The sequence below is a fragment of the Vanacampus margaritifer genome, chromosome 11 (assembly GCF_051991255.1).
Source record: "Vanacampus margaritifer isolate UIUO_Vmar chromosome 11, RoL_Vmar_1.0, whole genome shotgun sequence".
Taxonomy (NCBI): domain Eukaryota; kingdom Metazoa; phylum Chordata; class Actinopteri; order Syngnathiformes; family Syngnathidae; genus Vanacampus; species Vanacampus margaritifer.
This window is the reverse complement of record NC_135442.1, coordinates 4,102,306-4,116,837: the sequence shown is the minus strand read 5'-3', so window position 1 is coordinate 4,116,837 and position 14,532 is coordinate 4,102,306. Positions and strand designations below refer to the sequence as shown.

Here is a 14,532-nt window from a genome sequence, read left to right as displayed (position 1 = left end):
CCGTGTGGACCCTGTCGAGTTAGTTTGGGAACATCTCGTGGGCGGGTGTTAATGTGATAAATCTGCCTACCGTGATAGTTTGCATGCTAACATGCCAACAGTTGTTATGCTAACGTATAGCAATGCAGGAGTAAGAGTAGCCCTGTGACTGGGTATTACGATATTTCTAATGTGAAGGAATACGGTTCTAACTTGTTAACATTAGCTTTGCTAGCACAGCAAATTAGCAACCCGGTTAGCGAGAACACAAATGCTGTTTGGGTCAGGATACGGTTTTTACATCTTGCTTCAAGTTCATAGTCAACTAATATTTCCAATGAGAGTCCATCAAATGCTAACTTGATAACAGTTTGAACACCGTAGCAACATAGCAACCTGACTGCAGCACAAATATTTCATATCATGCTCTTTAGTCTTGCCCTTTAGTCGGGTAGTCGTCTAATGTGAAATGATAAAATGCTAACATGCTTACAGCAGTTATGCTAGCATATCGCACAAAACCCTCTATGTTATAGATTGGTGTGAATTTTGCTCTATGCTTTTAGTTGAATGTGATTTCAAAAATAAAATTTTCAAATGCTACCAAGCTAACAGCTGATATGCGAACATTTCAATCTGAGTACTCTAGGAGGAGTGTGCAGTTAATAAATAAGTACATTTAGCATTTAAATGCTATCATGCTCAAGTGCTAACATGCTAACAAATGCTGACTTACGTCTTTTTACTACATCCTCAGTGGACTTTGGTGTTAGCGCTCAGTTGGACCGAACAGTGGGTCGCCGGAACACCTTCATTGGGACGCCGTATTGGATGGCTCCGGAAGTCATCGCCTGTGACGAAAACCCGGATGCCACTTACGATTACCGGGTACGCACATCCACCATAGACCCACGTAACACTCAATTTGCCAGAATTTTCCATCGTTGTTTTTATCTCTCCCTTCCTCCAGAGCGATTTATGGTCCTGTGGAATTACGGCTATCGAGATGGCTGAAGGAGCTCCACGTAAGTCATAACTCGACTGGATCCCCCAACGGAGGAGCATGTTGGCCCCGCACCCTTTCTGGTGCTATATTGGAAACTGGCAAATTCGCAAATTTGTCTTGTGTTTTCCCACAGCGTTGTGCGACATGCATCCCATGAGGGCGCTCTTCCTCATCCCCAGAAACCCGCCTCCGAGACTCAAGTCCAAAAAATGGTGAGCTTCTTTTCATTTTGTGAACTGGGTTTAAGTGTAAAAAATGTGACCGGGGGACACTGCCCGCAGGTCCAAGAAGTTCTTCAGCTTCATCGAGGGCTGCCTGGTGAAGAACTATACGCAGCGGCCGCCCACCGAGCAACTGCTCAAACACCCCTTTATCAGGGACCAGCCCAACGAGCGGCAGGTGCGCATCCAGCTCAAGGACCACATTGACCGCACCAAAAAGAAGCGAGGCGAGAAGGGTGAGGAAATACGCCATGCCGCCAAAGACACACAACGTCTTGCAAAACAGTCAAAGGCTCTTTGTGAAAGATGCCTTGTCTAAGAGACACATCAAATAAACATTCAGTGAGACAGACACACGCCATCAAATACACATTTTGAAATGTACATCATCAACATACCATCAAAGACGTGATTCCAGAGACACGCCTACACCAACAAAGACACGTTTTCCAAGACACACACCATCAAATATGTTATCTATCGCGGCATGATAATGCTGTTGCCCCACACATTCTCCACAGATGAGACTGAGTACGAATATAGCGGCAGTGAAGAAGAGGAGGAAGAAGCGTCGGAGCAAGAAGGAGAACCGAGGTAAGAACACACACATGGGAAGTCGGCCATTTTGCTTTGTGAAGGACATTTTAGGTTAGTTTTGGCCTTTTCCATGGGTCTTTCAAAGACGAACTACTGCTAGACCTTTTTTTCCGATTGCTACCAAATCGGAAGCTTAAATACTAGACAGGCGGACAATGCTTAATTGCAAAACATTTGTGTTTTTAGTCAGTCATAGCATGTGGGCAAAGAGTGGCGGCCAAGTTTGATGACTCGTCCTAAAACACGAAACTCAAATAACTCAGCTCATGAATGTTTTCAATATTCAGCCCTTCAAGCCAGTTTCGTCTAGCAACATGAACTTTAGTAGACATGGCTATCATTTGTAAATGCGCAAAAAAAGTCTAAAGAAGCCCTACTTGAAAAGACTTAGGTCTTTTATTTTGCTGTGAAACTGCCATTTTTAGTCATTGCCATTTTCAAGCGTTCTTTGAATTAAAAAAAAATAATACCCCGAAGCCAGTTGTATTTAGGAACATAACATTCGGTAAGTATATCTATCATGAGACAACCCACAAAAAAGTCTCAAGGACCCATGCCTGATAACAGAAAGTCTGCCATTTTGGCTAGAAGTGGCCATCTTAGCATCGTTTTGGCCATTTCTAGGGTTCCCTCAGAGAGGAACGTGTCCTAGAGATTTTGTCCTCTTGGGTGTGACACATGACGGCAAAGTGGTCAATCGAATGTGTTCTTCTCATTATGGTGGCTTGGCAGTTCCATCGTCAACGTGCCGGGAGAGTCGACGTTGCGTCGGGACTTCATCCGTCTGCAGCAGGAGAACAAGGAGCGCTCGGAGGCCCTGCGCCGCCAGCAACTCCTGCAGGAGCAGCAGCTCCGAGAGCAAGAGGAGTACAAGCGCCAGCTGCTGGCCGAGCGGCAGAAGCGCATTGAGCAGCAGAAGGAGCAGCGGCGGCGGCTGGAGGAGGTCAGCGCACGACATTTTTGTTGCTTTGCGTCGCCAAGGCTTTTTTGATGATTTTTCGGCATCGTTTTTGCAGTCACCTAACATGCGCTACTTATTTTTGCTGGGCAATGTTTGAATTTAGCTCACAATAACTTCCTACACATTAGGTGTTTTTGCCAAGTTATTTTTGTGTTAAACTGGCATAATTGTGTCACTTTTGCATTCAGCTAATACAGTTTCGACTACCACATTTGTTTTACCTGATTCGTTTTTGCATAGTTGCTAATGTACCTAATGAAATGTCTATTTCTTCATCGTTTTGTCTCGCAGCAACAACGTCGCGAGCGCGAGATGCGTCGGCAGCAGGAGCGTGAGCAGAGGCGACGCGAGCAGGACGACAAACGGCGAGCCGACGAGTTGGAACGCCGCCGCAAGGAGGAGGACGAGCGGCGGCGGGCCGAGGATGAAAAGCGGCGTGCTGACAGGGAGCAGGTGCGACGATTGATGCAAACCGGCTGACAGGCGGCCATGTTTTTTTTGCAATGCCAGTCTAACTAACGCTAGCGCCTCATGTGGGTGGGCAGGAGTACATCAGACGGCAACTGGAGGAGGAGCAGAGGCACCTGGAGATCCTGCAGCAGCAGCTGCTACACGAGCAGGCCATGCTGCTGGTGAGTCTCACATTTTTAAAATTGCCCAAATGTAAAACTATGTACAGTATACCCACCTTATGACGACTTATTTTTAACATTATAGTGTCATAACATAAATAAAAAAACAGTATGTCCACTTTACGATGCCTTTTTTTCCATGTTTCAAGTGCTACTTTAACATGGACAAAACATGTATGTCCACTTTTAATGATGATGATTTGTAGTGTTCTCATTTTCATTTTTTTACATGAGAGCATCAGTGTAACGTAGGGGGAAAAAACATGTCTACGTACGATGACTTATTTCCACGCAAATCGGCTTTGATATTTTTGGAGACGTCAGGGGAGTCGTTACCGGTGGAGGTCGGCAAGGGCATTCTCAGGCTCGGTTGAGAGGCCCTCAGCGATGATGTCACCAGGAAGTCAGTCATCCCGCAGGAAAGGAAATTGGTCTTTCCCATGTTTTCATTCCAGATGTTGCTGAGGTTAAGTCCGCTAAGTTGTATTAGGATGGCGTAAGAGGAGGCTGGTCATGATGTGATGCAGTGCTTCAGAGGATATGCAAATAATGGAAGGAAGTGAAGGATCGTTTCCCATAATGCAGCTCGTCTACTGACATTAGCTTCATGTTCTTGTATGGGTGCCCACTGTGTAGCTCAGGAACCATTTGTGGTCCACAACTCGTCTTTTATCGTTTAAGTTTAATTAAATTTAACCCATTCATATATTCAGTTTTAACTGTAAGAAATGAATTTGAAAATTTTGGCCATAAGCCATATTTTATTTGTAGGTCTAAATTTAAATGTGGTTGATTAATAATTACAAAAGTTACAAAGTTAAACGAGTACAGTAATGTTCCGGAACATTCTTTGGCTTGCTGTTGGCACTCAGGAGTACAAATGGCGAGAGCTGGAGGAGCAACGGCAAGCCCAAAAGCTCCAGAAGCAGCTTCAGCAGCAGCAGGCCTACCTGCTGTCCCTGCAGCAACATCAGAACCTGGACCCTAGTAGCCCCAAACAAGCCCCCAAAACCCCGGAACACAACACAGAAGCGGAAAAGCTAACAACGGTGACTGAATCTGAGCCGGTCGCAGAGGTGAAAATGCTGGAAAAGTGACAGCTGGATGAAGCTTTTTTTTTTTTTTTTTTTTTGCTTGGGGTGTGCCGCCGCTGCTGCTGTTGCTGCTGCTGGTGTGGGACCTAACACTATTAACAAGGCTAATCAATTAATCATCTAATTGCGTGATTGATTTTTCTTGTGTGCTAGAAAGTAGTAGAAAGTCTCACGCGTTTACAGTGAAACTCCAGAAGTGAAACACGATCTGTTGAAATCCACTTTTTAAAACATGCATATCCACTTTGACACAACTTTTTTTTAAAATAACATCTCTACTGTAGAAGAAGCATCAGTTTGTCAATTTTTTAAAGGACTTTACCATAAGAAAAACATGTATCTCCACGTATGATTTTTTTTAAAACAATGCACCGTTACGCTGCTATAGAAAAACATTTATGTCTGCTTTATGACATTTTGTAGAATAACATCAACGTAACAGAAAAAAGCATACATGTCCACTTTATGACATGCCTGCCACCATAACTGCACGATTAAAAAAACACCATATCTAATTTATTATGACCTTTTTTTTTTACATTATAGCATCACTGCCATAGAAAATCACGCATGTCGTCTTCATACCAACTTTTTTTTTTTTTGCATACATTACTCTGACATGGTAAAACCAAGTATATCCACCACTTCATGATGACATTTTTAACTATGTATGTCCACTAGAGCTTTTTAACTTAGTGTCGCGCTACTTAAAAACAATTTTCAACTGCTTGTTTTTTTTTTTTATCATTTCCTGTATGTCCACTTTTTGACAAAGTTTTTAACATTATAGCATCACGTATAAAGAAAAAAAAAAGTTCACTACATGAAGACTTTTACAAAAAATAATCCCCCCCAAAAAGTAAGACACACTTAATTCTTAGTTAGGTGCTAAGTGAGCTGATCAGGATTTGCTGGTGCTTTAAAGTTTTGGGATTGCTGTTGGACTTTGGAGGTTCTTCCATACTACTGAATGTCTCCTGGCATTTTCCAACTTTCTGGATTGGTACATGATGCTGTGTTGGAACAAACCATCTCTTCTTTTGGGATGGGGGGTGGACTAACCAATTATTTATCATCCCTTCAAATCGATGCTGATACTTCCTGTTTGTGTCTTCCCCAGGCAGACGAGCGCTACCGGAAGAACATTCAAGGTTCTCCTCAGTCGGCGCAGACCAAACCACCGCAACCGCCTGTGCCGCCGCGGTCTGAGTCCTCTTACCCCAACGGGAACGCCGAGGCCATGCACCGACCTGTGGAGTCGCAGGTAAAAAAATAAAATAATTGTAACATGAATTTTACTAGACAGGTCCTTTGCGAATAGGCACACAAACAAGTAACAAGAAAACCCATGCTTGAAAAGACAGCAAGTCCGTACAATTTGCTCAAAGCCAAGTTTCTGTCCTGTGTTTGACTTTTCATCACTTGAAACTGTCCTACTAACCTTCCTTTGTTCCAGCTTCTTCTTCTTGGTGTGCTATATGCTTCTGGATGTATTATCTCACTCCTTCTAACTTATTGTTTGCCGCTTTTCTGAACTGACACGTTCTTTTTCCCAACAAGGTCAAAGGACAACTGAAGCTTCTGCATGCTCACCCTTCCCCTCCAAATGTTTTGTTTGTGTCAAGGTGCGGGCCTTAAAAAGTGGCGGCAACCCGCCACCGCCGCCCGCCACCGCCGTTTGTCGCTCGCATTCCTTCAGCGAGCCTCACCGTCAACCTCCATCTTCATCATCATTATCATCGCCATCATCATCGTCGTCACACCACGCACGCACTGATGCACAAGCCCACCCTCAGACTAGACCCCATCAAGCAGTAACCCCACCTTCTGCAGAAGTACCACCGAGGGTAAGCACAGGACAGATTGTAGTGTATTTTCAACCTAGTAACATTTAATAGTGGAAAAAGTAGTTGTTAAAAAGTGTAACATGTAGTGAAATATTTGAATTTAAAATGTCATATTAAATGTTATTTTTAAATGAAAATTCTAATAATTAATAAAAAAAATAAATATATTGCAATTCTAATATATTTTAAAAGTCCAAAATATAAAATAAATTAAAAAATATACATACAAATTCAATAAAATAATAAAATGCCATAAAATAAATTAAAATGATCTTAAATACATAAAAATTACATTAAATAATTAAAAAGTCCCTTAAATATTCCAACAATACATACATGAAAATAAGTTCAATACAGTAACATTAAGATTTTATATAATTTCATGTAATTTATCACATTTAATCAACAGTTGATAATGGATAATTACATTTTGGCATAAAACCCCCAATGTTTTAAAAAAATTTATATAAATTGTCATTAAATAAATTTGATAGCGTTTGCACAATGAATAATCATTATACGATCATCTCTACCAATCATATCCAAGTCATAAAAGTTTTTTTGGGTTTTTACATTTCATCAAGATGCAAGTTTTCCTATCTTTAAAAAAAATACTCGCAATAACCCCCAGTATATAATAATGATAATAATAATTCCTTGACTTTTCCTGATTGGCAGCGGCTGCACTAACTGGCCTGAATTTTCTCATGCACTGCTTTTCTTGCCTTAATTGTCAAACGTGGACCGGACTGCAAACCATGTGGACTACAAACATGGCGGTTAGCAGCGAGACACTTTGACGAGGTCCAATGGGATGTCTTTCTCGTGTCTTTCTGTGTGTATGAACTGGTGGATGCTTTTGTCACAAAAAGGTCCCCGTCAGGACGACGTCCCGCTCGCCGGTGTTGCCGAGGCGAGATTCGCCTCATCGCCATGGCAACACGCCACACACCGGCCCTGCTGTCAACAGAAATGCTGGCAGGTAACTAACTGGGTCTTCATGAAAACTCACATGATAGAATTAAACACAATGAGTAGAAATAATCCATTAAAGTCACCTATTAATCATTCAGCTTCTCTAGTCCGATCCTACTCGATGAGTTATTCATGCTAACGGACACTTTGCACAATAGAAGTACACCGAAATAATCCACAAAGTCCCCCCAAAATTCACGTCATACACGGCCAAATGATCTCACATCGACTGACTGACTGCGTTGTGTCCCGGCTGTACAGTGCGGCCGAACCTCGGCTGCTGTGGGAGCGAGTGGAAAAGATGCTTCCCAGGTCTGCCGGAAGCGGTAGTGGCAGCAGCGGAGGGTCCAGTTCGTCCAGCAGCTCGTCCAGCAACTCCAGCTCACAGGCTGGCTCTGGAGAAAGGTTCAGGGCCCGTTGTGAGTGCTAACAACACATGCGTGCTAATACCTCAAAACAATCCCAAAAAAGTCAACGCTGACTTTTTTCCCCGCCTCGACTCGTTCCTCCGCACCAGCCTCCTCCAAATCCGAGGGCTCGCCCCTCCAGAGGCCGGAGAATGTCGGGAAAAAACCCGAGGAGAGGCCGAGACCCGGCAGACCAGCGGTGAGCGAAGGATTAGCTGGCTAGCCGACCTAGAGCTAGAGCACGTAGATCGGCACGCTTTTCTTCCCCTCTAATAACAATAAACTCTTTGAACTGTTCTGTGCGTGACTCGTGTTTTCTCTAACTTTTTTACCTGGTGATTTTTGCTACCTGTCAACTTCCAGTGATATTTAGCATGTGTTCAAATTTGACATATGGTAGAAATTGACTACAATATGGCAGCTTCTAGCAATTTTTTTTTACAGTCGATTTTTTTTTTCCATCGGTCATGTTCTAGCAATACAATTTTGTCAAATTCTATTACTTTTTTTTTTTTTTTTACCATTCTTTTGTTTGAAGTTGGCACGTTACTAGAAAATGCCAATGACAAACGATTTGACCATTTGTCAACTTATAGTGATTTTTACAATGTGTTAAAAGTATTATTGACTATTGCGTCAACTTAACACAATTTGACCTTATGCGAACATCTGGTGAGTTTACTCACATTTTTTACCATGTCAGCTTCTTGCAGTTCTGCATTTTTTTCACTAATTCTCAACTTCTTGTATTTTTACCATGTGTCAACTTGTAGAAATCTCCTTCTCCCACCTGTCAACTTCTTGCATTGTTCGTTACTTTGTGTCAGTTTTTGACGATTTTGACCATTTCAACTTCTAACCATTTTTCTCTGTGTGCGGAATAACTCAATAACTTTGCCTCCTGCAGCTCTGCCGCTTCATCTTCTGGCTTCTTATTAGCGGGCCTGCCTTGGAGTAACCCCGCTTCACATCTAACTTCTAGCTTCCTGTTTCCGGCTAAATTGAGTGTAAATTTTCAACCTTTTTTGTATTGTTTTGTTTTTTATCCAGCAGGACCTGACTGCGCTCGCCAAAGAACTCCGTGCGGTGGATGACGTCCGTCCTCCCAACAAGGTGACTGATTACTCGTCATCCAGCGATGATTCGGATACCACAGACGAGGACGATGATGAGGAGGTGGACCAGGAGGGCGGCGAGGAGTCCACCTCGGGCCCGGAAGACTCCAGAGCTGTGTATGTTCATACACACTACAGTACCATTATCCTCAAAATATATCTTTGTTCATTTTTACTTAATGAAACAGTAGAAACCATTTAAAGTTTTGACAACTTTAGGACATTATGAAATTCAATATGGGATCAACATATAGTTATTTGTTATTGTTAAATTCTGACGAATTTACATTTTGGTCATCTAATATTGTGCACTAATAGTTGCAACTGTTTATTGTCTCTTCCTGGGCAGGTCGTCCCGGCTGAGTAACGGCGAGACAGAGTCGGTGAAGACGATGATCGTCCACGATGAGGGCGAAAGCGATGCAGGCTCCACGCCGTGCAAAGACAGCACCCTGGTAGTCCGACAGGTACCCACGCCCGAAACCGTTCGGCACTTGCATGTTTGCATCACCTCATTTTTTGTTTTTGTTTGCATTTGTTCTTTCTGCACTTCCCCTCACTTTTTGTTTGCATGCTGTGTTGATTGTCTTGCTGTATGCTAAAATGTGGGCAATGCTAATGCCACAAGCTCGCATTACGACATTAACGGACATCTTTATTCTCACAGAGTTCCGTGATATTTATAATTACAACTTTTTTTCGTGTGATGTTACGTTTTTCTCATGACTTATTTTCTTGCCAAATTCTGACTATATTTTCTTAATCTTTTGTCATGGAATTAACTTTCAAAATTACGATTTCTCTTGAAATTACAGCTTTATTCTTTTAAAAATATTTTCATAGTTATTTTTTTTGTAAAATTGCAATGAATAAAGGACGTCCTAATTCGTGCAGCATTGCACCTTAATTGCAGTGAAATAGTTTTCTTGCACAACATTTTTTTGTTTGAATTTCCTTGAATTATTGACATTGGTTTGTTTTATTTGTCTTGCAAAATGACGACTATTGTTCCTTTAGTGTTACTCCATAATTTTGATAATGGTGACTTGAGTATGGTAGGCACTAATACAAGAAAATAAATGTTTTTTAATTGAAAAAAATAAAATAAACCAATAAACATGATTTTTTTTGTTCATCAATAAATTGTGACTTTTTAAACCATTTCTAAAATCAGGGAAATTTGACTTTTTTTTCCCGCACAATGTTAATTAAGTTTTTCTCCCTCTGTTGACTTTTTTTTTGTAAAAAAAAAATGTTTTAAACAGGTACTTTTCACATACTATGTTTTTCCTTTAAAAAAATAAAAATAAAATAGTCCTTGGGCAAGACACTGAATCCTAAATTGCCTCCAGTTCTGCATTGTAAATGGGAAACTATTGTCAATTGCCTTATCAGGTTAAACAGAGAAAATTAAATGATTAGAAAAACGCTCTTGCAGTGTTAAAACTTTAATCTAGTAAAATCACGCCTGCTCTTTCTTGTAAAATTCTGACTTTACTCTTCCAGCATTACATCGTAAAAAAAAGTGCCGACTTCTCTCTAGTGTGGTTGTTACTAACAATTTCGTATAATATGCATTTTTTTTTAAAAATTAACCAACTAACTTGGCGTTTTGTCCCGCCTGTAGGGTAGCCGCCATAGCATAGCTAACACCTTCCCTCCCCTCGAGCTGCTCCGAAACGCGTGTAGCGGCAAAGTGGTGTACCCCTCTTTCTACTTCCAGAGCGAACACAAAAAAAGGCCCGCCGGTTCGGTGTCCAGCCCGGGCCTCGCCCAGCACGCCCCCAGCCCCCTTCATCACCATCACCACCAACACCACCATCCCCATCATCATCAGCAACAGCAGGCCGAACGGAACGGCTTTGCCGGCCGCATCCACCTCCTGCCGGACCTGATCCAGCAGAGCCATCATTCCTCCCCTTCCTCCTCCCCGTCCTCCCCTTCCTCCCAGTCCTCCTCCTCCTCCTCCGGTCTGGCCAGTCCCATCGCGTCCCCCCAAAGCCCCCTGGACAAGCTGGCCCTCCTCATCGAGGTACGGAACTGGCTCGCTTAGGCCGACTGTGGGGGGGCACCCTCGGATATAAGAGTGTCTCCCTCCGGTGTGAACTAGTCAGTCTACAATTGCATTAAGTCAGTCATCATTTTGTCATGAAAAATCAATAATACAAGAGGCGAAATTGTGCAATTTTTGCCGTGATGATTCGCCTCGTAAAATTCCTAATTTATTTTCATCAAAGCATCACTTTTGGCTTGTAAAGTTCTTACTTTTGCAACTTCATTTACTTGAAATCACTACTTCTAAGTAAAAATTTACTAGATTAAATGATATAATTTTAAATAAAAAACAAATAAAAATTATAACTTTGTTCTCATGCAAATTACAACTTTATTTTCATAAAAGTAACAATTTCTTTTTTTTAAATTGCCACTTTATTATTGTTTGATTTTGCTACATTATTCACAAAATGTTAACCTTTTTAAAATCACTTCTTCATTCTAACATAATTTTTCTTTATCTGCAGTCACCATATCCCCATAAAATGACCCCTTTAAAATGTGAATTTTATTATTTTAAAATTCTGACTTTATTCCTATATAATTTCTTATGAAATTGCTAATATATATTCCTAATGATACTACTTTATTTTCATAATGTTACGCATTTTACAAATTACAAAACTGACTCGTGTGTATATATATGCCTTATATGAGGCAGATTTCTGGTGAGTTTCAATCAACATTTTATCGATGTCTAAATCTTGTCACAGTCTACAGAAGGAAGATGACGGGTAATATTTATCCACCATTTTGTCCAAATCCACCATTTTGTTTGTACTTCCTGGAATGAACCATTGTGTTGTGTATGCATGCGTCGTCATCCTAATCATTTTCTATTTTTTTATGTTTTTAATTTGTGATCGTTGTCAAATGATTTTTACTTATTTGTTTGGGGTGGTTATGCGTGTGCGTCCCCTGCAGAGTCAGTCGAGCAACAACATGCAGAAACACAAGTCGTCGTCGTCGTTTACGCCGTTCATCGACCCGCGTCTGCTGCAGGTGTCGCCCTCCGCCGGCAGCGCACTCAACAACGTCGGTAAGTTTTGCCTTCACCTTTTGATTGCGGTGAAAATTTAGACACAACCATCATTATTTAATTTTTTCCAATATTATTCTCTTCGCATTTTTTTTTATGTTAAAGCGTTTTATTTAAAGTGGATTCTTCATCATTTGTGTTGTTCTAGGTTACGGCAATGACGCTCGTCTGGCGGAGGCGCTGAGGGCGGACCCATCGCGCAAAGGTTCCGTGGTCAACGTGAACCCGGTCAACACGCGCCCGCAGAGTGACACGCCCGAGATCCGAAAGTACAAGAAGAGGTTCAACTCTGAGATCTTATGTGCGGCGCTCTGGGGTGAGGAGGATTGTGCCGTGAACCACTTTTCTCTTAATGCAGTGACTTTGATCCCTTTATTGTTATATTTGTATTCTCATAAAAGTGATTTTTCTTTTGGTTAAAGCACAAAAAAGCGTTTTTTACTTTTATTTATTTATTGTTATTTCTGTGTCCTCTTTATTCTCCTAAAATGCGATTGATTTTTGCCATTTGTTGTCATGAAACGATGCCTTTCCCCCTGCACATCTGCCCTCCCCCTGCAGGTGGCAGTGTTGCCCCTATTTTATTTGGTTTGTGTTTATTTTGTGAAATTCCAGGGGTAAACTTGTTGGTGGGCACTGAGAGCGGGTTGATGCTTTTAGACCGCAGCGGTCAGGGCAAAGTTTACCCGCTCATCAGCCGAAGACGTTTCCAGCAAATGGACGTGCTGGAGGGACTCAATGTCCTCGTCACCATATCAGGTACACACGCCCACTCATACGTCTCTTATGGATGCATGTTGCAATTTAATTTTGTATATTTAAAAAAAAAAAATCACCAATGAGTCTGGGCTACAAGGGCACTGACGTAGTTTTCATGAGATTACTAAATTTTTCTGCGTACTGTTTAGTTTTTCTATTTTTGTTGTAGTTCTCGTAAAATGACAATTAGGTTTGCATAAATTGCTTTTTTTTTTCTTGTAATGTTATGACTGTTTCTCTCCTAGCTGACTGTTCTCATTAATAGACTTCTCGTAATCCCCCAAAAATTTGTTAATGAAAATTAGTACCAAGTTGTTATTGTTTTCTTGTTTTTGTGAAGTGAAAACGTAAATGTAGTATTTTTTTTCTTGGTGTCAAATTATAACTTTTTTTAATCCAGACTTCTGCAAAATTCTGCACTTCTGCACCCACTGTATATTCCACTTAAGTGCTGACTTTTTTAATCATTATTTAAATGAGTCTATTTTAGTAAAATGAGGACTTTTGTCAAATACTAAATCACAACTTTGTTATGAAATTCTGACGTTGTTCCCCCATAGAAATTATGTGGATGGGGTTTTAATATGTCTTGTGCTTTTATAAAAATAAATAAATAAAGTAAAAAAAAAATTTTTAAAAAAGTACTTGAAAAACATGTTTTTTTATGTATCGTAATCCTAATGAAATAACTTCTGCCGTTTTGTTGAATTAAGCATTTATTTATTAAATTTTTTTTCCCCAAATGTATTCCCCCCAAAAAATCAATTTATTCCTTTTTTTTTTTTTTACTTAGTATTATAACATTTCTTCTTCCATATGTTGAAAACTTATGCCTACATTTTCTCTTATAATATTCCACCTTTTTTTTTTTTTTTTTTACTGCTCAGGTGTCTACACACACACACACACACACACACACACACACACACACACACACACACACACACACACACATGATTCCACATTCACATCCATGTTATCAAGTCAAGCGCCGTGTGACAACACAAAGGCTGACAGTCAAAGGATGTTGTGTAAATATTGTCCGGTGAAGATGGCGTCACGACTAGTAGCGTTTGTTTCCACGATGGAAGGAACAAAAATACTTTGTGGTAGAAAAGTGTCACGTCAAGGAAGCTTTCATCAGCGTCCGCAGCGTATGGCACGCCACATGTTGTTGTAATGCACGTGTGGGAGCGTCACAGGCACATTTTGTCGAAATGCGTCCAGAGCTGCCGCAGCTGCTCTTGACATCTTCTTGTTGAAGTTTACCATGATTGTCGTTTGCAGTGATGTAATGTAGCATAGGAATAATAATAATGTAAAGTTACATTTTTATTCTTGTGAAGTTGCAGCTTGTTTCTAGTGAAATTTCAAATATTTTCTTATGCGAGTAAGGTATTATTTGTTGCCTTGTTTTCCTTGTCGCTCGTAAAAATTGTTTCCCATTTTAAAATGAGGGCTTTTTCCTTCAAAATGACAAAAACAAGATGGTGTCTAATTTATTTTTGTTCTTGTTAAGTTACGATCATTCTCGCAAAAGAGACTTTTTCTAATACTTGACCTAAATCTCTAAAATTGGAACTCCCTCTGAAACTTTTTTTCTGCTAAAATTACAACTTAATCCTCATAAAATTGAGAGCTTTGACACAAAGATTTGATTTTGTGTAAAATTTAATTTACACTTGAAAATACAAATTGTTTTTCCTAGAATTGACATTTCTCATAAATGAATACTTTTGCCTCGAAAACTATGACTAATTTTCGAAAATTCAAACTTATTTCAACTTATTTCTCGTAGATTTCGACTTATTCTGCCCCTCTAAAATGTCTCATTTCGCCTAAAAT

The 14,532-nt window shown here is 40.5% G+C and overlaps 1 protein-coding gene across 1 annotated transcript in view; it reads left to right on the top strand.

Moving 5' to 3' along the window:
- LOC144060969 (mitogen-activated protein kinase kinase kinase kinase 4-like) overlaps positions 1–14,532 on the top strand; it is a 38,142-nt gene that overhangs the window by 17,325 nt on the left and 6,285 nt on the right. The window contains 19 exon segments of the mRNA XM_077580955.1: positions 737–867; positions 950–1,004; positions 1,119–1,197; positions 1,267–1,442; positions 1,728–1,800; positions 2,536–2,746; positions 3,056–3,217; positions 3,310–3,396; positions 5,611–5,754; positions 6,116–6,337; positions 7,210–7,319; positions 7,574–7,731; positions 7,830–7,918; positions 8,770–8,951; positions 9,184–9,301; positions 10,462–10,866; positions 11,814–11,928; positions 12,077–12,244; positions 12,544–12,687. Of these exon segments, the coding sequence (XP_077437081.1) occupies positions 737–867; positions 950–1,004; positions 1,119–1,197; positions 1,267–1,442; positions 1,728–1,800; positions 2,536–2,746; positions 3,056–3,217; positions 3,310–3,396; positions 5,611–5,754; positions 6,116–6,337; positions 7,210–7,319; positions 7,574–7,731; positions 7,830–7,918; positions 8,770–8,951; positions 9,184–9,301; positions 10,462–10,866; positions 11,814–11,928; positions 12,077–12,244; positions 12,544–12,687 (2,829 nt within the window).